Below are 25941 nucleotides of genomic sequence, written 5' to 3'. Positions count from 1 at the left end.
AGGTAAGTATTATTATCCCCATTTTACAGATGGGGAAACTGAGGCAGAGAGGTAAAGTGACTTGCCCAAGGCTTTACAGGGAGTTGAAACTCATGATGTAGTGGCCCAGTGCTGGTCTCCCTTATGGTGGTGTAACACAGATGAACTCCCACAGAGCTATACTGGTGTAAGCAAAACAATCCAACCCAAGTTTCTCTGGCTCCCAATCCTCCGCTCCAATCAACTGGCCATACCTACTCCACCTAAACCAACGGTTTGCCTTCTGAAACACTACAGAAAGTCCAGAGTGCAGCAGGAGCGAGTCTGCAATCTTAAGGCAACATATACTTTAACAGCTCCATAACTCTGCAGCAGAGACTACACACAGACGTGTTTCTGCCACACTGCAAGAGTCTTAAGACAATTCAAGTTGTCTCCAGCTCTGCATGTATCAGCTTTGAGGCTGATTCTCTTCTCTCTCAAGTTCGAATAAATCCAGAGCAAAACAATGGGGCTGCACCAGCGTAGAACTAGTATGAGATCTGAACCAGACCTTCTACCTGCTGCTTCATAGGCAAATGCCCCTACTAATATCTTTTCATTTTGGACGGCTTCGGCATGGTTCATTTCACTCTCTCTCTCTCCGAGTTTGTATCTCTGCATATAAACAAACTTTCAACATTTCCAACTCATCAGCACCAGCATTTAAACAGCACCATACATCTTTCTAAGACCGATCAATATTTCCAGAAAAGTGTCAATGCATGCAAATATCACATACAAAAACATCAAGAGTGCTGGGAGATGATACCAAGGATAGAGGTGATCACAAGACAGCACACATTTAGTTTTTATTAAAAATACCAAACAACTCACTCTTACTGTAACTATGCCACTTAGGTGATCATTCTAACCTGCAGAAGTACAGGTACTTTTCCTCCAACTATTTACCTACCTACCTAGAAAGAAAGAGAAATAGCAAGCACACACATTTATACTTCCTCAAACTTGGCAGGCATAATTCATGTGAATGGGAAAGGAGTGTTTGGGGAGGTGGGTGAGATTGTACACTGGGTTTAGGGCAGTGGAGTACAAAAGAAGTAGAAAATATCACATGCATCATTACCATCAGTAGTCAACGTGATGAAAATAAACCCAAAATTTAGATGGATTCATGCATGACATCCACTGAAAATCTCAAACCCTAAGCACACTGAAGCTGGCAGACATTTTGTGCCACTTCACCTATGTCCAGACACAGCATCAGCAAATAAGATCAAACAAACCTTGAAAAGAAAGCAAAAGGAAGAATAAACCAGCCTGGAGACAACAATCTTCCACAAACCACTTCCCTGCATTATTTTCAAATACATTTTACTCTTAAGCAGTTTCAGAAAGGAGTGGGGGAGAAAGAGACCCACTACTATTTCTTTTTAAACTGGCTCAGCACCAGCACCAGCTCAGAGAGAGGGAGAGAAAAAGAATTCTTCAAACGTGATCCTTGGTACTTGATTAAAATGTTGCTAGCCAGCCGACAAAACCCTAAATTGCCAGAGGGTTTGAAGTGGAGTGGATACACGGTGCTGCTCATGGTCTTCTTCATTTGCTATGATATCTGCTCCGTGGGCCTCATCTGTATATCTCCAATCTAGAAGAGACCAACACAGGATTTTACCGGAGCACTGAAGTCCATTTTAAATCCTGCGCTGGGCACTGCCATGCTGCACCATTACAATGGCAAGCTGCACATGAAGAAAGTTTCCGTGACCAGAAATGAGCCTGCTTCACCGAGATATTAAAAATAAATTAAGGTGAATGTGACTGCTCTGCCTTTAGCGGAAGGAATAAAAGCACAAACATGCACAGAAAAGAGTGCAAGATGACACTGATTATACATAAACTCTCATGGTTCAAGTCTTTAGTTTGGTCCTGCTCACAGCGGGTCAAGCAGAAGCACTGCTTGATCGGCCACAGGCAGGACTTTCTATCGTCTTAAGACAAGAAGGCCAGCTATCACTACTGATCCGATGTCAAGACGGCCACATCTTGCTCCAGAGGTGCAGAGTTCACTCAAGGGGCTGCTAAACCCCTCATGATCAAAGTTTGCTTTTGCAACAGGAACTTTTATGTTGCATATAGTAAACTTTGACACTGCTTCTGCCTCCTCCTGGCTCCAGCTCAGAGCTGGTCACTTATTTCTTGTTTCACAGGAGGGAAGTCCCACTGGCAGCACAAGCACCTCACACCACCCTTGGGGAGGTGCACAGCACTTGGCAGGATCAGGCCAACATGTTATCCGACAACTGGCAGAACCTCACCCAGCTGCAAGACTGTCAGCAAGTCTCAGACGGCACCATCCAAAAAAAGAGCAAAACATGCCCATATCCCTCCTGTTCCCCCTGCCTCGCGCAGTCCTTCTCTGGGGTCAGAGCAGCCTTTGCTGGATCCGCAGGGCTGCGAGCAGCCCAAGCGGCGCAATCCTATAGCTGCCATAAGGGAGTGTAAACAAACGTGATCACTGCTAATCCCCAGCCCAGGCTCTGCTAAGCACACACCTGACACAGCGGCCGCAACGCTGATTAGCAAATGTCAGGGCAGCAATTACCCACTCTGCCTTCAGCCACCCACAGCAGTCCTCCAACCCAACCACAGCCTACCTGTACGTGAGGTGGGGCACTGAGGACATATATGACAGCGTTAGCCATATCTTCAGCTTTGAGACACTGGAAAGACAGGAAAGAGATTCTCAGTCAAAGGGCACCTCAAAGTTAACCACAAGATTGCTCCTTTCCTAGCCATCAATAATGAGTTTCGACAGTGTCACTGGGGCATGTCAAAAAGATGCAAGCAAGCAGGAAAAAAAGAATCCATTAAAAATTTAACAAAGGCCATGTCTGGTGCTGATAGTTCTCCATTTGCTGTGAATAATCTTATTACTGGCACAGTAATTCTGCCAGGTCAGGCATTGCCATCCTTATAAAAAATTCCCAGAAAAGCACAAGAAATCTTGTGCTAGCCATCTGCAAGACAACATGCTCTCACATTTCTCCTTGTGTAGGCATGTTTGCTTACATATCTTCTCTTCAATAAAGAAGTCATAGCCTGCCAAATGCCAAAGCTGACTGATATTTATTTACAGGAACATCAGAATAAAAGGAAAAATATAGGGAGTGGGAAACTGAACCTGAACGAAAAATCTACATAGCGTATAAGTATCAGTGCAAAATCTGAGGTTTGAGTGCTGAGACTTTGGGGATGCTGATTACATCCTGGAAAGCACTGGGCACTCTGCAGAACTAGTTCCTTATGCTACTAGCCAGGAGAGAGAGTGTTAAAACCATAATCAGAGCCACTTCCCTCTGTTTCCATTTCTTCATGTCCTACCCGAATGCTCTCGTATGTTGCAGCAGCTCTCTCAGGGTCATTATCATGAAGTTTAAAAGCAAATCCCGTTTCCACCAGTCCTGGAGATATACACTGGAAAAAAGCAGAGCACATCCTAATAGGATTTGTAATTCTCCTTCAATAAAAGAATAAAAGAAAAGGAGAGAAAACTTTTTAGCACTGAAAAGGCCAAAAAAACCCCCAGTCCCCTTTCTATTGTTCTCCCTCTCCACCCTTTTTCTAGGGGAATAGTTTAAGACAGCAGACTTTGCCTTAATGACTGTTGTGGCAAGTACCTCTGGGAAACCGCTGATGGGTACTTCCCTCTTCATGTCCCAAAGGGACAGAGAAGCAGAGAAAATGATGGAAAAGCTTGCAATACAAATTAACGTCTGGACACCTCACTTCTGAGATTCAAGTCCTGAATGAGAGCAAACAGCCCAGCTGACTGCCTCCCTCTGCTGTCATGAGCCCCCCTCACTCCCCAACAAGGAACTGCCCACTTTGTGCACCCAAAAAGTTTATTCCCTGACACAGCTCATTGCTGCCATGCCTTCTGCACCTGTCTCTCTCTGCCTGGGAAAGAGAGGTGGTCAGGGACAGTTGGCCATAGGACTTGAACATTCCCAGTGTGCTGAGCACTATTTTTGCATTTCCTTGCCTGTTTTCCAAAGGGAAAACCTCTGCCCCATAAAGCCTGCCAGCTCTCTACCACCCACAAAAGCAGGACACCAGAAGAGAGCCCACGGTACTCACTGTAGCTCGTATATGAGTCTTTGCTTCTCTGAGTTCTTGCCTCAGCCCCTCCGTGAGGGCTGTAACTGCATACTTGGTGGCACTGTAAAAATGCACCACCGACTGTGGCACGACGCTGTGGCCATTCATGCTGAGAAGAGAGCAGAAAGGAAAGAGCTGAGAGGTGGGGGAGCAAGCAGAGTCCCGAGAAGGAACCAACAGGATATTCAAACCACCGTAACGAACACAGAAAGAGACACTGAGATGGTGGCTATGTGAGGAATTCTCCTCTCCTTCAGGAAACGCACACCACCAGAGGTTCCTCTCGACACAGCTGTTTTCTGGAGCTGGTCAAGAACTTTCAATTTTCAGCCCTACACCATTGCAAGTGGTTGGCATTATCCTTTTCTCCCTGGTTCAGTCTTTCTTACATTTAGACCAGCAGAGGTTAAAAAACTGTGGTTTGAAAATCAACCATTGCAATCCTTGGAAAACCCCTTCTTGGGCACCATCAGCCCACTCCAAGGTCAAAGCACCACTGCTTAAATCCTCACTGCAAGGTGGGGAGGAGGCGGCCCACGTGGCTGATCCCACATTCCCCCCTGCATACCTGTTAATGTTAATAATATGCCCATCATCGATGTTTCTCTCTTTCATGGACTGGTAGGCCTCTCGGGTGCAGATGCTCACAGCCATCACATTGACCTGAGGGAAGAGAAAAGAAGAAGCAACTAAGACCAGCAGCCCTGCCTGGCACCCTTTGACTTGCCCCCTGCACGCCCGAAGCTGCGGATGCAGGTTCCAGTCCCCAACCCACAGCAACTCCTGCAAACGCCAGCAGAGGGAAATGCACATACGCACACTGCACGCCTGCTGCACAAGCCACATCACGCTGCGACCAAGCTCAGGGCTGCAGTCACAAGGGGTTTGGGCAGGGGAGGCACAGATACCCAGTTTTGTGAGACAGCCTTGGCCTCTGCCAGAAATTAATGGACTTAATTGTTTTACAGGCAAGTGTGAGGGTAGAGTGCAATGTAAGGGAGAATGAACCCACTTCCCCACAGTCAGCACTCTGTCCAGGAGACAAAGTTGTTTATTTTGTACAGCACTGAGCACACTGGTGTTTGGGCAGCTGACAGGACACTAACAGCAGGTAATTAGGTCAGTTAGTTAACGAGGAAATCCCCAGATATCGCCTGTCAGAGCACCAGGCACTCAGAGGCACTGCAAACCACACAGCCAGCAAAGAGCCTCCCGTGCACAAATGAAGCCAAAGATCACATTGTGCCATGGGGAAGGCCAGAGCGGGTAAGTAACCCCGCAGATACGAAAGCCACCAGTCTGTCACCCTGTCCACTGACATTTTCCTCAGCCCTAACTGGATAAGCCAAGGAAGAAAGGACATGGCAACTTATCCAGTCCTTTAGCACAGGATCCAGAGCTTTCCAGGCTCTTGCTCTTTGGACCAGAACTGCCCAGCACACTGTTGCTTGGTTAAACTCAGTCATATCACCTCTGCAATGTGCCATCGTTAATGTGCAGATGCCTTGAGCATTTGCTGACCATAAAACACAGAGTCAAAGTTTCCAGGAAGACAGAGATATGGAAATTCCCCCAGCTAGAATACAAAGCACCCAGAGGTGTGTGCACGACTGATGAGCAAGCTGTCTCAGCAGCAGTGCTAACTGCTTAAGTTTATAGTGGTTTAGACTTGGAAAAGTGGCTGAATGGTAGAAGGTGTCCGCTGAAGCCCTCTAGAAAGGATGTAACACCGTTTCAAGGCAAGACACACTGCCAGGTGTCCTACCTAATGGCATGTCACTTTGCTAACTAAATGAGCAGGCCAGACAGGTCTAAAAACACCACTGTCAACTAAATATTCAGGAAGAACTAAATTTCTGATGAATCAGAAGTCAGGTGCAACTATAAATGGGAGGAGCAGCAGGAACAAGGCCATGTGGACAGCGAGCAAAGGATACAAGAGGGCTGGCTATCTATCATTGCTGTGAAACTTATAAACAAGAATGGGGCAGGCTAACTATGACTTGCTAGCACAAAAGGACATGCAAGAGAGGAACATTAGTTTGGAGACCAGAAAATAAGAGGCAGAAAGGGATGGATTTGGGAGATGTAATTACTGAGCAGCACACAAAGGACGAGCGGGGTCAGCTGAAGGATCTTCGGTCACTGCTTTTGTCTCGGTCATTATTTCCTATTCATTACTAGAGGCCATGCTTGTGAGTTTTTGTCTTGGCGACAGATAAATAGCATGCTTATCTGATCTTGGGGTACCCAGGCAACACAAGTTGAGTCATCATCCTCATCCAAGTGCACTTTGGTTGAGCACACAGTCACTGCCGGATATCTCAGTGATCATACCTGGAACTACAGAGATAATTCCCCAGCACCAGGTTGAAGATTTACCTTGGCTGTGCAAGGAAGAAAGTTAGCAGACATGTCAGCAGAAGCAGCACCTCAGCATTGGAGCAAAGCCCAGAGCAGGCAGGGCATGGAAGGCTTCTGGATTTTACAGTAAGGTGGTCAAGGAAAGCAGGAGTAACCCGCTCCAGTCTGATACACTAACCAAGTGAGGAGCCAGTCCTTTCAGATATGGATACGGGCAACTTTTAGTATAAAAAGCCTTCATGACAAGCAACATCCCTGCTTTCCTCCCTGCCCCAAGACGCCCTGAACCCACCAGGCACCACATCTTTAGTGCAGTCACTCCCTGATTCTACTCCATCTCCGTAGGCCGCTAGAGGGTAACATCAGCCTAAAGCCTGAGAACAGGCTCCAACGCTGTGATTCATGCTGAGCAATGCTTCCTTGCGTGGGTAGAATTACAACATTTTGACAACTACTGGCAAAGCAAGATACTAATCAACAGCCACATGGGAAAGTCCAGAGCCTGTACAGTAAGACACCGTGGTACAACAAAACAACTGGCTGGAAGGCAACTGAGCTGGGATTGCCTCGCTGCCTTTTCCCGAGAGCACCCACAGGATTTTTGGGTGAAATCCCATTTCAAAACACGGAAAAGGCACTTGGGAACCTAAAAATGTGCCTGGAAAATGAGCAAGGTTTAGGGCTGTATCGCTTTGAGAAACAATCTAAAGGCTGTTGTTAACAAATATCCACGCAAGACATTTTTCAGCCTCATTCCTATTTTAAGAACAAAAGGTTCAAAGGTCCCTTAGCAAAGATGGCCAACACATCTGCGCTCTGCCTTTGCACAGCACGCTGCACAAGGCAGCAGGTCTGTGACTGCCGCGTGTGTGCGCTAATGCAACAGAAACAATGAAGGCACATTTTCTAGCAATTAATGAGTTCCAATTGCCAGGTTGGGAGAACATAAAAGATCCTGTTCCTGGAAGCACTGAGCATCTCACTTCCCAGAATCAGCCTTTTCTAAGGCATCAAAATGAGTATCCCAGCTCCTAAGCATATATAAAAATGCAGGTTACGGAAAACATATCTCTGCACAGATGGTATATAAAAGCAAGAAGAACAGAGCCTTGCTGGTCAATGAATAATGCCAAGAAGAGTCAAACCCATTTAGTGTCTAAAGGAGGGAGAGGATGTGTGCTGCAGTCCTTTGTGCCCTGAACAGTGCAAATGGAAAGTTCAGCTTGAATTCCTGGCTGTAAAGCTCAGTAGGTAAAACATGAAGGAGCTGTTCAAATCCCAGAGCCTGGAGTCAGTGTGTACACAGCACCCAGCCCCGGCTACTCCCGCTTGGATCAGGGACGGCTGGAGGACTTTGCTCCAGCCTCATGTCAAGCACAACCTCACAAACAAGTAGAGAGAAAAGGGGGGAAGCTGCGAACCAAAAGATGATGGGCTTAGAACCTGCCTGCAATAACACACTCCCTCCTGCACACACACCAAATTTACTGACTGGCAATGCTGGGCTCTGCGCTGCTGTAAAACAACGGAGACACAATTCCTAACATACGACTCCTGCAGCCCAGGGAGAAGCAGCTCCCCCCTTGGGAATAAATACCAGACAATAAGGAACTGGAACATTAAAAAAGAGGAGGAATAAGTAAATGATAACATGCTTTCGACTGTTAGATGTATAGCAAGAGATTTTATGGAATAGGTATACTGAGAGGGGAGCCTGGAAGGAGACAGAGCCTCAAAGTCATAAAAAATGCATGGAAACAAAAATCAATTTACCAAAAAGAAAAAAATGCCTTTAATTTAAGGCCCTAATGCCTGCTAAATCGATAGATCAATGGCTGTTCAGAAACTTTTCCTGTCTTGCAGCCCAGAAGTACACTGAAACTCTCCAACAGCATCTCAAACGGTGCTGCTCTCTAACACCTTTCTCCAAGCGACCTTTGGAAGAAGCCTCCCTGCTCCTGCTCAGCTCTGCAAAGCCCAGTGGCCCATGAAAGGTGCTGGCAACCTTCCGCCGTCCTGACCCTCCGAGAGCTTCAGAGCATGGAGGAAAAATAGGCCTGGCGAGTGTTTCCCTGGGGCTGGCGTGCCACAGCGGGGAGAGCTGTCACTGCAGATCCCTCCTCAAACCCCACTGCCACGCCGGTGCTTGCACAACCACGGCATGCTTGGAGAGCGAGATTCCCAAGCAGGGAGGTTGCTGCCACAAAACGGGGGGACACAGCAAAAGGAAAAACCCTGAGCTATTTCTACTGCTTCCCAGCAGGCTAAAAAGCAAAGCCCAGGCTTGTCAGGCTGCCTAGGCTGAGGTGGGTGAAGCACTTGGCTCTACAGTTTCCCAGGGCTTCACCTTTGCATTAAAGGTACAAGTGTTATTCAATTACACACAAGTCAAGAGCAAACCCACCAGCTGCTGGGAAGCTGGTCAGAGGAAAAAAATCTGCCAGTATAGGAAGAAAGCTTGGGTGTGTCTCAGTCTGTTCCTAGTGCTGCAACAGCATTTTTGCCAAGCAATGACAGCAGATATAGCCGTACAGATCACCTCTGGGAATAAAACATGTCCCCAGCCTGGTTTCCTAATGCTGCTCTTGTAGAGCCACCACCTTGCCTCTCCTCCCACCCCATCTGTCATCCCGAAGCAGCTCCAAAGGGTGCACACAGCAGCACCCACAAGGAGGGGGATACCACAGGCTCCCAAACTTTGAGCCACTGTGAATACCAACACTGGAGTGTTTCACACAGGACAATCCCTGTTCCAAAATTTTTCTCCCTAAAAGTGGCGGAAGGTGAGATAAAGAGAGCACTCCCAGCTGAGCAGCCAGGGAAAGGAGCACAGAGAGGGGAAGAGCCTTCAGCTGGCAAAAGCCATGCATGTGTCCCCTGCCTGCCCACCCTACAAAGAACAAAAGGTCAGAAGAACAAAGACAAACGAGCACGAGGGACACGCAGCATCCACAGAGGCATCCACACAAGATGCGATCACAGTGACGAGGACAAGGAGTTTACAAGGCGCAGGCGACCCACAGGGCCAGGCTTGCAGCGAGACAACGCTGGGAAGTGCCCTGCTTTATACCAGCTCAGCCTCAGCTACACTTCACTTAATTTTATTTAAAGACTCCATGGCAACCAGCGACGGGAAGATGCGGCTGTGCAGTGACCCAGGCTGGGCAACCCACAAAAGCCTGGCTGGGCAGACAAAGCTGAGCTGAGCTCGCTTTGGCTGCAGTCGCAGCAGCCAGCAGACCGGCCAAAATCCTAACAAGAACTTAATTAGCCAGGATACGGCAGTTCTTGCCCTGGCAGCAGGAGTCTGAGGCCTCGATGTGCCTCTCTGTTTTGCTTTACACAGTCCCTGAAACTACTGCTGGATGAACAGACACCAGCTGCCACAGGAGCCCACAGATCCTGTCTGCCTCCGCTGTCAGATGTAGAGGCCCCAAGCCTACAGCTTCGAGCAGCTTTTCAAATAGACATGTCTTTTCCTTCACTAGGACAAGCTCCCATAGCTGCTGGAGGTGCTACAAGACTTACTCAAAGCCATGAGTTTGACTCCTGTTCCTATGAAGATAACGCTTTCACACGCAGAAGTACAGGAGGGGAAAATCACCTTCGTGAAAAGCTCCTGTTTCAGCATCTCACCGGCCAGAGCTGCAGGAAGGCCAGTACAAAAGGGCTGTTGCCAGGGCACGCAAACTGGCCTGGGGTCCCAGAGCTGTGGCTACCACTGCTATGTGCAGAAAAGGGCCATCACATAATGACAAAAGATGGTGAAGTCCCAAAAAGATGCACAGCAGCACCTCAGGGCAGCAAGACCCAGGGAGAAGCGCTGCTAGTAAATGGCATGGACCATTTGCACAAACTCCCAGTTCAGCATACGAAATTGCCTCATTCATATCCAGCTCTAACCAGATTATGGGCAGAAAATTAAGCTATAAAGACAAAAAGCATTACAGCTTTTTAAGCTAAAAAGAATCTGCCCATTTTACAACCCACTGCTACAACTAACAGGATTAGCTACAAAAGCCAGTGCTTGGCATTCAATTTCCTATTTTACTGAAGAAAAAAAAAAAAGTGAGGCTCATCACCCTCTAGAAAGCCATAGAGCTAAAGGAAAAAGTGCTGCTGAAGGTATTGAGTGTTTTCATACTCCAAGCTGAAGGCATCAGCAGTGCATGATGTCTTTCCACTTCCCAATCAGCAAACCCAGGCCATGTCAGAGCCAGATGGGAAGCAGGTCCTCAGCTCTGCACATGTGAAATAAGTAGATGGGGACAATGCTGCTGGTGGCCAGAAGAAATAAAAATCTAGCACAGTTCCCCCTCTCCCAGTGGCACTACTCACGTCTATCATTGTCCGCCAGCCCTCCGTTTTCCCCGAGAGCAGGGGCTCCGGGCGAGCCAGCCCTGCGTTGTTGATGCAGACATCAACTCCTTGATGAAGGGTCTTGATGGCAGAGAACATCGACAGGATCTCCTCTTCGTTGGAGAGATCGCATTTGTACGGGATGAGGGTCCCCGGATAGCCTGCACTCTGGCATTCAGCTGCCAATTTCTAGGGAACAGAAAAGAAGGAAGAAAACAACCATTGGCCTCCTCTCCTCATGGAGTAGCTTATCCAGCCATTTGCTTAAAAACACACCCCAGGGCTAACAAAACACGGCAGGCTTCCCGGTGAGCCTGTCTTAAAAGCAGGCACTAGGGAAGAATAATTGTAAATGCTAATTAAGAAAAAAGAAATATCGATATACGTGAGACTCTGAGCGCTTTGGCCTTTAAGTTATTAAACTTGAGGACACACTCCATGCTCATCCATCACCCCAGGCAACGCAGGTTGAGGTGCGCAGGTGTTGGCAAAATACAAATATATACTGCCGCGGCACCAGGCTGCAAGTCTGCCACATTGCTGCGCAGATAAAAGACGTGGCAATCACATGCCTGACAATTCCTCGTTAGCCATTACCAACAATTATTCCAAGCATCCAGATCTTTTATCAGACTAGATGATATAAAGCAAATGAAAGGCCAAGAGCTGCCGCTGGCCGCCTGTGTTAATGATGCGGCAGCCACCACGCCAAATCCTCTGGAGGATGCCCTTTACCCCCTGATGCTAATGAGAAGCAGCATCTCATCTCTGATGTGTCATATTAGCGACAGTGACAGCTTCCAGCGTGAGGCGAGAGCCACGTGATGTCTGGTTTCTGTGGAGAGATGGACTCTGGCTACAAACGTCCACCAAATCACTCGAACGCCATCGCCCGCGGCGGTTTCACCAACGTGACATTTCAGCGGGTGCAATAAAGCTCTCCTCCTGCCAGAGGCAGCTTTCCCACTCCTCCCAGCTCCTCCCTGCATACCAAGGACTGCAATTCACAGCCGTTTATAAAAAGAGGAGCAAGGCCCAGCACAGGAGTTGCCTGGCTGGAAGCAGAGGACGCTGGATGGTGATTGCACATGAAGGTGGCTGTGTAACAGCCTGGCCCTAGCCGAGCTTGGAGCAGAGCGCCTGCCCTGGAGCTCACCCAGCCTCGGCCAGAAACAAGGATGCAGGGAAGCTGGGGCACCAGCCACGGTACCCAGAAGCACCCGAAACACCACGGGGAAGCTCACACCAGAGGGATGTTGACTTTTTTTTTGCTTGCTCTGAGGTAGAGCATCACCTCCCAGACTGGCCCAGCTCCCTCCTGGCCCTCCAGGAGGATGCATGGAGAAATTGCCACATTTTGGAGAAGGCAGATGCTGAAACCAGCCCCACCATGTGTACCAACATGGGGAAGAGCCTGGAGAGCCACGCTGGCCTTAGACATGCTCGCTCTCATGAAAGCGGGAGTGACAAACCAGAGCATCGAAGGTGTCTTTCTCCCAGGGGAAGCTAGCAAGCACCAGGGTCCCCTGCCCCTTTCATTTAGCAGAGCTGGCCTTTTGGTGGCTGCTGCAGAGGCAGATTTGCCCCCCAAAACACCCAGCATTGGTGACATTCGCAGAGTTCGTCAGCCAGCCTGATGTCCAAATTCTGAAACAAACATTAGACCAAAGGGAAAAAACATGGAACATAAGGGAAAGTGGAAAGAGAAGGAAAACAACAAAAAAAAAAATCAGAGACAGCATGGCACCTGCTCCCCTGGCACAGGCTGGCAGGAGAGCTTGTGGGGCTGCATTAATTCACAAACACCACAGGACCTGGCGAATGCCAAACCAAAGCACGGGCCCAGCTCCCATCCAGCTGGCCTCCAACACATGCCATCCCACAGATCAGATGCCAGCATGCCCAGGAAACCTGCAGGTCCTGGTCCCTGAAGTTTTGTTAGAATCAGCTTTCTGCTCCCCAACCAGCACAACACAGGACAGCCACGTGCCTCGGGAACCAGGAGGGCTGGCAACTTGGTTAGATTCCACAAAGTCCAAAAAGGCAAAAAAAATCCACCTGAAGATGTGAATTGGCTCCCAACTCCAAATCATAAAGTGTGCTCTTTGTCAGTGGCTTTTTCGGTGACCAACTTTCTCTTAGCCAAGTTTTACACAGAGCAGGGCTGAGCATCCTCACTGGGAGAGGGACAGACAAGCCAGGACCTCCAAACCCCTCTCTGCGCCCCAAGCACATTAATTTTAATTACTCTGGGGCAAGTGGCTCTGTTCAGTAAATGATTTTCAATCTTTCTCCATACATAAGACCACAGCAGAGGTGGGCCAAGTCCCTGAACAGCAAGTTTAAGCTTTTCTGACTTGCCTTTCACAGCAATCCACAGCTTTCACAGACCACAAGCCGAAACCAGCCCCTGTCTAAGGGTCTGGTCCAGAAGCCGCTCTCCTTTCTGGGTACCGCTTCAGTCAAGGCATTGCAGTAACCTAAGAATTATTATTATTGCTCTCACAGCACCAAGCAAGAAGGGGACAGACATGCTGAGTTCAGCCCAGAGATCGATACATCCCAACAGCATCACGCTCTCTGGAGAGCTCTGCTTGGGCTGAGCTAGACAATATTTCTGCCCGACGGAGAACAAAGGTGCACCTGGGACTGAATCGTACCTCTCTGTACCCTCCCAGGGCTGGTTTCACTTTGCTATACATGCAATCTTGTTGATTATGTGCTGATAAGAGTAGAAAAATATATACTTTTTAAAGATCAGAGTACACACTTGAGAAAACAGTTGGGAGAAAAATCTGCAAGAGCAGCATGTAAAAATTAAAAGCAGTATGAAAGGCTGCTGGAAGGTGCTAAACCACTCCAGAGATGGGGGCCTTCTTCCTGCAAAGATACAGGAGACAAAAATGGGCAAGGAGCCCTCAACCACATTCTTCATAACCTGGCACCAAGGTGACAGCTTCAGAGCTCTCTCCATCCGACTGCCAAACTTGAGCACTCCACTAAGGGATCCATCCCATTCAGTATTTGCTTATAAAGTACCACGGCTCACGTCTGGCACTTCCTAGTTCAGCAGGTTATGGCCAGAAGTATGGTCTTAATTTGCTCTTGGCAGAGGGCTAGTGTCCTGGCACCTCCTGAAATTGCCAGGCTGTGTTTAGTTTGCTTGAACGAGAGCTAGGTTGAGTTATCTTTCCAGTGGTGCCTTCAATTTTCACTGCTGGTGTCAGTGCTCGTCGCTAGTAAAGCAGGGTGCTGCCTTTCAAAGTTAGCATGATCACACTCAGAAAGGAAAAACAGGGCACCCGTTGCAACCGGAGGCTGAGCATCATGGTGCATCCCAGAGCTGCAGGGAGGAAAGCTTACAGTTCATGGCAGGAACCGGTCCAGCAGAACTCAGCCCTGCTGAACTTGAATCAAGCAACGCCAATGATTTTAAAAGATGAGACACACAAGCACAAGGGATTGGGACAAATGTCCCAAAAGAGGACTCATGCCAGGAGAGCTGGCTGGAAGAAAGCAGGGCCCATCAGCATGGACGGGAAAGGACAGACAAGCTCATCTACAGCCAAGAGGGAAATGCCGTGTTTAATATCTCCATTTCCATGTTCAGCTGTCACTTTTCACTACTCGGTGAAACCTTTCACTGTTCAGTACAGCTCCTCGATGGAGGCAGACAGGGTCTAAACACCACAGGCTGCAGCACAGCAACCCAGATGAAGGAGGAGATGAAACAAGGAGTGCTCTGGACAGCAGTGGCTATTGTGGTAGAGTTGTCCATCCTGTTTTCCCAGGCAATCTCCTTAGCTTATGTCTTAGGTACACCAAGAGAAAGCTCTTTCTCTCTCAGAGAAAGACTCCTCTGCCACAACTGACCAGAGAAATCAAATATCTCTCAAGATCCTTCTTTTCCTGTCTGGCGTCTCGCCGCCTCAAACGAGACTTAACACTGATCCTTTCATCTCTCAGTCTACACTTGTGTTAACAAATTCTCTTTGAAAATGAAGTGCTGAACACCACTGACATCCAGGCAGAGCTGAACGTGCTTCAACCATCTATAGATAAAGAGTCATCACAGGCTCTTCAAAGAAACATCAACTGCGGGCAAGTTTGCAAGAGAAGACTTATGTAAAGGAACTCTCTGAATTAGGGAGCTTGCAATATTTTTTCAGGGCATCCGTTAAGTCACTCAATTAATGCTCATTCCACTTTAAGCACACCACACACACAAGGGGGGGGGGAGAAAAAAGTTGGTTTTCCAGGTTTCATTAGCAACTTGAGAGTGACCACGTAACGCAACACCAATACAGACAAGGGCCAGCACACCTCCAGCAGCTGGGGATGGAGCTTTGAAACAAGACCTGAGCATCTCTATACCACACTGTTACCACTGGATGCTTGGAAACGGACAGCCAGACACTATAGCTACTGGTACAAACTGGCATAATGCAACATAAATAAGAAACAGATACCCTATGCATTAAAATGTTTAACCTAGAGCCATCCACTGCCACGGATGCAAGCCCTTGCCCCTGTAATTCTGATACGCTAGCCAGCATGAACACAGTACCTGGCAAGTTCTGCAATACCCATGGAAGACTAGCTTTCCACAAAGGGCATCTAAACTACTCATGTGATATAGCAAGCCAATATGGCAGTATGCACTAGATACGCAGGCTGCGATGTGCCTCTTGCTTAGACACCAGTTTTTCCACTGACATCACCGTGATTTATTTCAGCTTCCAGCGGTGTTGGATGAATGCATGAGCAAATGAAAAAAAACCACCTAACACCTACCTACATGTAAGAAAGACATAGAAGAATACCTGGTCATGATGCTTACTATGTACTATTTAGTTGTCTGCTTTTAAAGGTCTAAAAGGATGCCTCACATTTATGGGACATTTTCCGTATGTTAAGAATACATCAGTTCTCCCAAGAAGGGGTTAATGCTCTTTGTGCCTACGACACTTGTAAAGGGCACAGTGCCATGCATTTAGATTCAGTCTTGGTAAAATGGTTTTACAAAACTAATTGATATAAACATTTAAGGGGACCCTTAAGGGGAGGAAAAAAAGAAAAGAGTCACGTAGGGCTTTATTTGGCAAACCATCCTATTAACTTCAGACACATTTAGTTCAGAGAGATTAAAGCCAGAAGAAACAATTAGGTAATTTTTAATCTGACCTGCCATTCATCACAGGTACTTGCATCCTACTGATTTTGCTTATGCTTAAATACAAGGCTGTACCAAGAAACCAACTGGAAAGAAACCAAAGTCACCCCAATTACTTTTGCTGTCTAAAGGAAATGAAGGAGAAAAATCCTAACGAAGAGCAACACAGTTGTGAAAGAAAACTGGGGGCTTACAAATCCTTTCCTTTTACTGATTGGCAACTTTGAAGCTTCTTTTAATTAAGATTTAATACCAGTGCAACAGCATAACAGAGGAAGACATATATAGTGAATAAAGCACTAGACTGGGGTTTATTTCCATAGTGTGCTCTGCGACCACAGGCAAGATTCAGAGCTGTTTCCCTAACTGTAAAATGAAGATAATCACATTGAGCCCCTTCCTAGAGCAGTCTGAATCTTTCACAGTGCTCCAGAAACCCACCCACCTCTCAGCACAGGCAGAGGAAAAAGCAATCAAAACTTGGACAAAATTTAAGTCCCTGTATGTGTTTTTTTTCACCCTGTATCATCCTAAACATACTGATTTTACAGTCCTTGCAAAGACTCAGAGGTGGCATACAAAATCAGTACTTATATAATAAATAACCCAGAAAAATCAGATCTCATGCTGTGGAAGAGAAGGGAATAAAACCCTGGGGAACCTCTTGGACCTCTTTGCTGTTTATCAACTTCCAGTAGCAAGAAGCAGACTGAGGAGAGGCATCTAAGGGGTAATAGTCCCAGCCAGATAGTCGTGACCACAGTCACCGTCAGGGCGGCATGGCACGGCACGGCACGGCACCCCTCCCTCCTGTCAGATCCTCATGCCCGTGGAGCTGCCACGATTCACAATACCCACCCAGAGATCATGCAAAGTTACATCTTGGCATACCCCCGGCATCAGCTCTCTGGGATGTCTCCTGGATGCTACCCAGGCTCTGGACACTGAACATCAACACGGTACCTGCCCTTCGCCCAGCAAACCCATCCCACAGGCTCCGTAGGGGCCAAAAGCATCTCCTGCCCGTGGGTGCAGCGGGGCTCAAGGAAGCCACTCAGCTGGTTTCATCCCAGGCACTGAAGTCAGACTCCCTGCTAAACAGGGGTCTCATTGAGCAGTCGTGTCTTCCCAGTACTGGTAATTGTCCTCCCAGACTGCTCCAGACTCACACTGCTTTTTTCCAAGCCCTCTCTGCTCCCTGCACATTTTCAGTAGTTAAACATCCAAGACTATGTTTTCCTAGCTCACTTATTTTTAAATTTCCAGTGTCATACACACGAGCCAAATCGCCCCATTTACGCTGGCCTGAACGTCCCTGCTACCTTAAGGCATTCAAACAATCGCTCCTTACGTCAAAGCTGAAGGCACTTTTTTTTTTTACTGCTTGCTCAGATCACGTTTCTACAGGCTGGCGTGGGGGAGGAGGAAATACGCTGCTCCTACGATGACAGCTCATTAGAGCAATATCTCTTGCTTATTCTGAGGTATGACTATCCTAAAACAAGCATCATAGGTGCCTGCCTGCTCTTCAGCTCCAACACGCATAAAGCAGGTTCCCACGCAGCCAGGCACGTAAATGTTGTCCTTCCTCAAAGAACCCCAGTACTCAGTATTACTAAGACTGAAGCTGCTGTATTGCAGCCACCTGCAGTCCTCCACCAGCCCTTGGCCGCCTTCGCAAGCAGGGTTCAAAGACCACGTAGCTCCAAGACACCCAAGTGCCTGCACACAGCAGACCCAACGCAGGTCCACATGTCGCAGGCTGGATCGCCGCCCGTTCGAGCACAGATTTCCAAGGCAACCTGCAAACACACCACTCGGAGGGCAGAGCTGAGCCTGAGCTTCAGCCTGACACCCTCAGATCACGGCACATGCCTTCTGTGTCATCTCCACCACAGGCGAGCACACCTCCACTACGCTTAGGAAGTAAAAAAAAATTTATTTAGTTATTTTAATTAAATCAAACTCCACCTAATCTTGCAGCAGGGAAGGTCTGAGATGCCTAGCAATACCCTAAAGATCTAGGGTGTGATCTGAGGCCCATGGAAACCATCAGCACATGCCCACCCTGAAGAACATATCTTGTAATGGAGTATATCACCGTACCTTGTGGGTGAGAGTTGGAAGCACTCCTGAGGACAGCCAGGACTCACTCCCAGCTCCATCACAAGCTCACCGGGAGGCTTTCCCCCTTCCCAGCCCCAGCATCCCCACCTGCGAGACAAAGCAGCAGCAGATGATAACCCACTGGTGAGCTCTGAGCTCCTTGCTTGGGGGCCCAGGAAAACTTGAGCATCGACTGCGGCCGCTGGGCTCCCAGAGCTTGGCCAAGCCCTACATCTCGCTGTGACACAACACGCCTGTCAGCACGGCCATCTGCAAAGCACCCACCGCTGTCACCGAAACAGCCGTACCAGAACAGCAGGTCCTCACCGTCAGACCACGAGATCGGCCTTTTCCCCTCTCAACACCCCGCAGCGCAGCCCTGGCTTTTCTCCAAAGCTCACGGAGCTGGGTGTTTTCCCATTCTCCCCCAGCGCCATCCACACGGCAGCAAGCGTTCCTGCTGCGAGGGCAGGGCAAGAGCCACTGTCCTGACACATCTCTGTCTCACCGGCTCCCATCCTGCACCCGTGTAATCCTCAACAAATCTTCTTCTGAAAAGACAGATTAACACACACTAGGAGAGGATTGGGCCTTCCGCCACCAGCTCCCAACGCTCCCCAGTACCAAAATTCAGGTGACAAGTCCTGAATTTTAATACACCCCAGATTTACGGCCCACCGACAAGCGCGACGAAGGCTCCCGCACGCCCCAGCCCAGCCGTGGTCGGAACAAGCAGCAGTGACAGCAGGGATTACCATTTCCATCGCCGCACAGCTGCAGGTGCCGCGATTAAACATCTGTACCAACGCCAACGCCACCGGACACAGCGGGCTCAGCGCCGCTCACATCTATGCCAATGCTAATCCCCAGTTAAGCTGAACAGAGCTGCAGCTGATCTGCACGAGCCTAACAGGGAGAAAAGTCTGGCTGAAGGAGTAAGACCGCAGGTCCTCTGCTCCCGCAGCATCCTGGTCCCATTTTTACCTTATAGAACCAGGGTGGTCGCAAACCCACCCAGGACTGAGCAAGGCAAAATAATGATATTGAGAGCCAGGAAATTACCATTAACACTTCCCACATGGACACTGGCAGGAGCGAGGGTTAAAGCTCGACTTTAGTACAGCCGCTACTTTCTGCGGAGCTTAAACTATTAACAAGCCCGAGGAAAACCACCATCATATTTATTCCCCAACGCTGTGCTGGCTGCGTCCAGACCTCCCTGCCCTGGGACACTTTCCATAAACCCAAAACAGAGGCCAGAAAGCCCCCTCCGTGTCTAAACACTGCTCCCGTACAGCCTTCCCACCTCCCCAGGGCAGCAGCTGCCAGGTTTTACACGGGGAAACTGAGGCACAAGACAGCTATCTAATCTGCCTCGTTACACAGCAAGGCAGAGGCAGAACAAGCACCCCACCACACCTCCAAAATCCCAGGAAAGGCTCAGTTATTACTTATTTTTAGGGCTGCAAGCACGACATACCCCAGTATCGCTGCTCTATTGCAAAGCCAAAGGGAGCAGAAGAGAAGCAGTAAGCAGGGGGCTGCTGCAACTTATTGTTTCATATGTTTTTAAAGCACGTTTTGGGGGAAAGAGGATGAATCCAACCCGGTTTAAAAGCAACCCTTCCCCCACGTGCCTCCTGAGCTTCAAGGCTGAGGAAAACCATCAGGCCAACAAAGCATTTGCTCCCACTGCTCAGGACAGCAATTAGGGGATCTCTGTCGTATTTATCAGGAAAGGATCTGGTCAGGGACAAACGGCAATAAAAGCACCTCAGAGGCCTTGAGAACCCACCATCCCTGAGGCAAGGCCTTTGCAAAACACAAAACAAGCCCTTCCAGAGGCCAAGGAGATGCTGAAGGTCATTCATCTACATGGAGACTGTGCCTTGGGATTATCCTGCCTGGAGCTGCTCCTCCTGCCTTAAAAAGTAATTCATCGAGCTACCACGCAGCCCAGCAGCTCTGCAGCCTGCATGCCGGGAGAGCAAGGGGTCCAGGGCAAGAGGAGATGGGGAGCGATGAGGTCCACGACGAGCCTTTGGGGACAGCGGCTCACCCACCTTCGGCACAGGGAGGATGGGAGCGGGTGGCCTCAGCCAGGCTGCCCGACGGATGGGAGCCAGGCACCAAAATTCATGCCTCTCGCATTCAGCCACGAGCCCGTTGCTGTTAAGGCACAAGATTAAGACAGCGTGGGCACAGAGGGTGAAACCTGTGGTTTTGGGAACGCCCCGTGAGACCCAGCCCCAGCTGTAGGGCAGAGGGACAGACCCCACCATGGACACCCAGCACTGCAGGGACATCCACAGCTCGACCCCCCCCTCCCCGATAGACACTCACAGGGGGAGGCCAAAATTTTAACCAGTTGACCTCCAAGCCATCGGCATGATTTGCACGCGATGTCATTAAATTCCACATTCAGGTACTATGAAACAATTTAGCCGTTAATTAATCGCCTTGGAGCACCGAAGGGGTCGAGAGCCTCCCTTGTACCTTACGGCCAGGGCAGCAATTCGTGGAAGTGATCAGCCAGCCCGCAAACGGCTACTCGGGGTGCTCAGCTCCCGGGTGGAAGGCTTGGCTACTTTTTCCTCCTCCCACACCAGCACGGCGCTGCTTGACGAAGAGAGCGCTAGCCTCTTCAGAGATTGGACTGCTCGAATCTGCAATCAATAGCTCAGCTTATCAAAGGCTATTTCTTGAGCAAGATCTAACCTTGACAATGCAGTCCCTGGTTATAAATGTTACCTTTGATCAATAAGTGTCACAAATGCATTAGAATTAATCGGTTAAACCTTGTATTTTAAACCACATTTATTACTTCCTGCACAGCTCGCTCTCCGAACCCCAACAAAGAAAAAAAAATATTTTTTTTAGAACACGACATCCACGACTAAATCTCTCCAACACCTAGAAGCAAGACATTGCCCAAGGGCCCCGATCTCCCTGCGACACAGCAGCAGGTTCCCCCACCAACATCCTGCCCCTCCGGCAGCTCAGCCAGGTCCCGCTGCTTCAGGGGATGCTCACCGGTCTCGCGGGAGCAGCCGGACGCTTTGTTATTTGGCCTGCAGCGGACCCAAGGCATTCCCATCGCAGACTGGGAGCCCAGGGCCGGCACACTGGAGTCACACAGCTCCGTACGCTCCAACCCGATGCCATAACCCTGCCAGCTCAGCTATTTCCAGCAGTGATATGAAGGACTGCAGGAGCTGTCTGACTTCCCGCACCTCTCCAGATGAGTCTTTTCCAAGTGATGAATTAACAACACTTGGAAGGCGCTGGAAAAAAACAAAATTTGGGAAAAAAAAAAAAAAAAATCACAAAATAAGTGACTGATGCTGCTGGCTACCCTACAGCAAGGTATCAAAGCAATGAACGAGGTGCTGCCTAACCTGAAGCAGGTGGGACTGCCCCGACCACGGTTTCTCCCATCGGCAATGGCCCCGGTCACAGAGCCACAATGCCTGCACAGATCCAGTGCTCCGACACCGGGGCCGGAGGGAGAACTCCTACCAGCACTTTTGCCATTCTCTACAAATGTAGAAGTAAATATAAAAATACATGAAATTAAACTTTATTATAAAAAAGAGTGTAATACCAAGCGTCAACTGCAAACTCTTTGGAAACAGCTCCCTGTCTCGTGCCTTTCTGTGCTCCAAAAGAAAAGCACTTGAGTACCTCGATGCCTTTACCATGCCTCCAAGCCAGACCCGACATTTACCACAAACCCTCCCAAGTCTTCCCACCCCAGGGGAAGAACACTGCAAGACAAACCTTATCCATCATGCTGAAAAAAAGACCAGAGAATGGTTTGCCAGCCAGGGGGGAAACGTTTTGTCCTGTGGATGGGGAAACTCTCTCCCTTTTTTGTGCTGCTGCAAGAAGTCAGACATGAAATACAAATTTCTGGAAAACACGAAGAAGAAGAAAGTTGAAAAGCCTTGTAGCAAAGCCATCAAAAGCGGTAAGAGATACTCTGCCTTTTGTTTGCGTGATGGAGCGACTGTGGCTTAACATGCTATTGCATACCAGCTAAGCTGTGGCAAGTCATTAAATCACAGCAAGTCTTCTCGCAGGCTGGAGACCCAAGCGATCAGCGAGGGGTCCCTGTGAACGCAATCATCTAATAGGGAGCAGTTTCCACCAAAGCCCGGTCTTACAGGCTGATAAAAATTCTTGGCTAATTCATTAAGGCACTTACGCTCGCTCCTGACTTGGAACACGTGTAGGTATGTGAACAGCAGAAAACACTCAGCAAGAACACATGCCAAAATGTCTATGACAGCTGTTAGTACCTCCTGGCATGCAAAAGTAAAATAAAGCCATTTTAATTATATTTTATTCCTGAAAGTCTGACTGTTAAAGTTACTGTTGGATGACCCACACGAAAAGTCTCCACTCACAAAAGTGGCACGAGTGGGGAACGCAAGGCTGCTTACGAGCAAGGACTGCAGGAGGGTCAACACTGGTTTAAAGGGCTAGATATGATTACAGGGGGAAACCCAGCCACCGGAGCCTGCATTTGCCATGCCTGCACGTATGAGGATGTGACAAAAGAAAAATCAAATCCAAATTTGAAACGATACCACCAAAGTCAGCCGGAGCACTAACTCAAGGCCAGTTGAGCGCGTGGCTTTTCTACAGGGCCAGTGGATGGAAAAAAAGAAAAAGAAAAAAAAAAAAGATACTCTTGCAGGTTTTGTAAGCCATTAACATTTTTATTTCAAAAGTCAAATAAAGAGCACTGAAGTCGTGACACAGGTTTAATACCAAAACCGCAACTTTGCAATTCCTTCATTATCTTGCCTCAAGCCCTTATCTGATTTTCCAAGAGATTAAGAAATCTTGACACAGCATTTATTGCCCAAGTTAAATTCCCCACAAGACAACATACTCTTTCAGTCACCAGTTTACAGTAGGTTGTAAAACCACCATACAGAGTGGTTCCAGACACTTTACCTTAAAATGGATGACTAGTGCATAGCATTAATGAAAACATATGCTTATGTGCTACAAAATGAGTATTGTATTCCTGGGTTTAAACTATACCATTTGCACTCTTTCCATTTCAAGCTGCCTTGATCTATTTTGGGGGTTTGCTCCCCCATACACCATTATCCACAGTGGTATTGAGTGAATTATTCAATTGTATACAGCAACAAGATTTGTCCTGCAGCAATTACGGCCGTGATGCTCTAACCTCTCCTTTATTCACATGTGACAACACCAAGCCTTCAGCTCCTTCGTATTTCTCTCCTTTCGTCCCTGTGTCGCCGCGCCCCAGCCCTGAACATCAGCACCGCTTTCCCCATCCTGCCCGTTACCTGTGAGCCGCTCTCCCCGAATTAGCACATCCTTCGAACCCCCACCCTGGTTTCCTGCAAGGATGCCACCCTCCAGCTCCCGACCAACAATGCCTTGGAAAATCAGCAGCCAGAGATAACAGATGAGTGTATTTTGTGGATAGATCTGGTTATACAATAACTAATCAAGGTAACGACATGCTTGCAGAGTGCCGATGGCACAGACCTTCCCGTTGCCTTCCTACTGCCCGCAGCATCCGAAGCCCCTCCAGCAGGCAGGAGCCCCACTGGGAGCTCCCGAAACGGGGTCTGGCTTCATCACCCACCATACCAGCTGCAGCACGGTCATCCCTGCAAGCAATGCCAACGTCTGCTCCTCGAGATGGCTTCTTACAGCCACGTCCAAAGTCCCAAGTCCCAGTATGAGCTCAATAGTCTGAAGCCTGAACATCTTCCTCCTTTTTTTTTTTTTTAAAGGAAAAAACCACAAAGTGAAGCTCCTGGAGGAAAGCTTAGTTATCATAAACAACTCTGCTCTGAAGGCATGGCAGGAGTCGGTAAGAAGCCTCATCTGTGCCAACACAAGCATCCCTGGCAGCCAGCCCAAGGTGACGGACCTGTTCCCGGAGCGACCCTGGACCACCTCGTGCTTCACCACCTTCCCTTCCCCGAGCGAGCAGCACCTCTGGGATTTTCTTCCTCTTTACAGAAACATGCTTCACAATAATAAAACCAGAATAGCAACAGAGCAAAACACAGTCCGGACACCTACGAAAACAAATGACCATGGAAACACAATTCAGCCCTTAGAGAGGACAGGAGAAAGAATGAAGCAGGGACAAACATTAGCTGTGGGGTTGAACACAAGTTTTTGAAACACAACAGTAACAAGAGACTTGGAAGACAGTCAGCATTGTTCAGTACATGTGCATACCACACAAGCTCATATATCACCTATATAAAACACGATTGCGTTTTGTGCAGATTCAAATAAAAAGGCAAAGCTTTTAAAAGACTGCTCTTTCTTAAATCCATACTGTATTTTAGCCAAAAAAGTTTCAGAAAGGAAGGCTTTCAGGCTTTAGAAAGGAAGGAAACTCCTCTGTTGCACTGAAGGTTCCACTGACTTTCTTTACCAAATAAAATCAAAAAATTTCAAAAGAAAATCCAAAGAATGGACAATATTAGAAACAGCAATATTGGAAATGGCTTTTTTGTCGTTTTTTGGAGAGGAATGTGAAACAACGGCATCTTTTACAGCATCCTTTACCAGGTACCGTGAGGCTACAACAGCCTCATGAAGCCAGGCTATGGAAGTACATTAAACACCATAAGCCACACGTGGGAAAGCGTTTGGAGAGCTCGGCTTTCCCTGTAAACCGCAGTATCAAAATGTCGGGAAGTCCAAAGTTAGAAGCAAGCCCCAAAGGACAGTTAACTAAGTCACGCGGGTGTGTTTTCTCCTCTCTGCAAGAGGTGTCCTTCTGATTCACGATGAAGAACGGAAAAAGTTTTGTTACTTCCAAGCATTTCTTTATTTAACCCCACTTTTCAGCAACACCAGCAACGTCAAGCCTTGTTTTCCATTATTTTTTTGGACAATTTATTCTTGGTGTGGTCAACTGTGCATAGGGAGTCCTTATCACCTTTGCTAAGGAAATACAAACACTGGCTGTTCGTATAAATCTCCTTTGGCTCGGCAGGCACCAAACAACCAAGATGACAACCTTTAAGCTGTCTGACTGTAACTTTTTTCCTCCCTCAGAGGAAACTTCTTGAAAAGTAACTAGGCTTTAGTTTGTGCTGTTGCAAGGTAAAGCCTACAAATGCATCCAACTACAAAAAAGGAACCCACAGAAACTATTTCTTTTAAGCATCTTTATTTTTAAGCCAAGGTCATGGGCTTTTTGACTTAGCTCTAGAGATGCTCGTCCTAGGGGTAAACAGCATGTTAAGGACCGAAACCCTCTTTTAACCTTAACTCCTAAAAGGGTCCCGACTCCTGAAGGCCAGCATTCAGACATTGGAAAGCGAGCGGGGTTTAACGTGCCCTTAAACGTTTCGCAGCCAAGACCCACAGCCCACCGCAGGGCCAGGCACCCAGATGCTATTTTAAACCTCGATAAGAGGAAGCTCAAAAAAAAAAAACCCCAACAAAAAAAAAACCAAACCCAAAACCAAACCGCCCCAAAACAGAATCTGCTCCTCGAGCAACTTCCAGCCGACCGTCCCTGCTCCTCCGAGCCGGGAAAAACCCCACAGGGCCTCCCGGGAAGGCGCCCACCCGGGGAAGCCCCCACGCACCAGCCGGAGCCGGCTCTTCCCCGTAGCAGGGGGGCCGAGAACCGGGCCGGCAGCCCGGCCCTCACGGAGGCGGGAACCGAGGCGGGACCCCGGAGGCCACCGGTCCCGGTACAACCCGGGGAGGCTCCGGCCACCGGTCACCGCCCGGAGCGGGGCTGAACCGACCGGCGGCACCCGGCCCGGCCC

General features: G+C 48.5%; 1 protein-coding gene across 1 annotated transcript in view; it reads right to left on the bottom strand.

The window, feature by feature from the left end:
* Nucleotides 1–303: 303 nt before the first annotated feature.
* Nucleotides 304–25941, bottom strand: part of DHRS11 (dehydrogenase/reductase (SDR family) member 11) — a 25837-nt gene continuing 199 nt past the window's right edge. Inside the window, exons 2-7 of the mRNA XM_010573805.1 lie at nt 10843–11052; nt 4709–4803; nt 4120–4249; nt 3364–3456; nt 2637–2702; nt 304–1627 (exon numbers count right to left, since the gene is read on the bottom strand). Of these exons, the coding sequence (XP_010572107.1) occupies nt 1586–1627; nt 2637–2702; nt 3364–3456; nt 4120–4249; nt 4709–4803; nt 10843–11052 (636 nt within the window). The 3' untranslated portion in view covers nt 304–1585. The remainder of the gene's footprint in view (nt 1628–2636; nt 2703–3363; nt 3457–4119; nt 4250–4708; nt 4804–10842; nt 11053–25941) is intronic.

Source organism: Haliaeetus leucocephalus, unplaced genomic scaffold (assembly GCF_000737465.1).
Source record: "Haliaeetus leucocephalus isolate CR32 unplaced genomic scaffold, Haliaeetus_leucocephalus-4.0 Scaffold395, whole genome shotgun sequence".
Classification (NCBI taxonomy): Eukaryota; Metazoa; Chordata; class Aves; order Accipitriformes; family Accipitridae; genus Haliaeetus; species Haliaeetus leucocephalus.
This window is presented reverse-complemented; position numbering and strand designations above follow the sequence as displayed.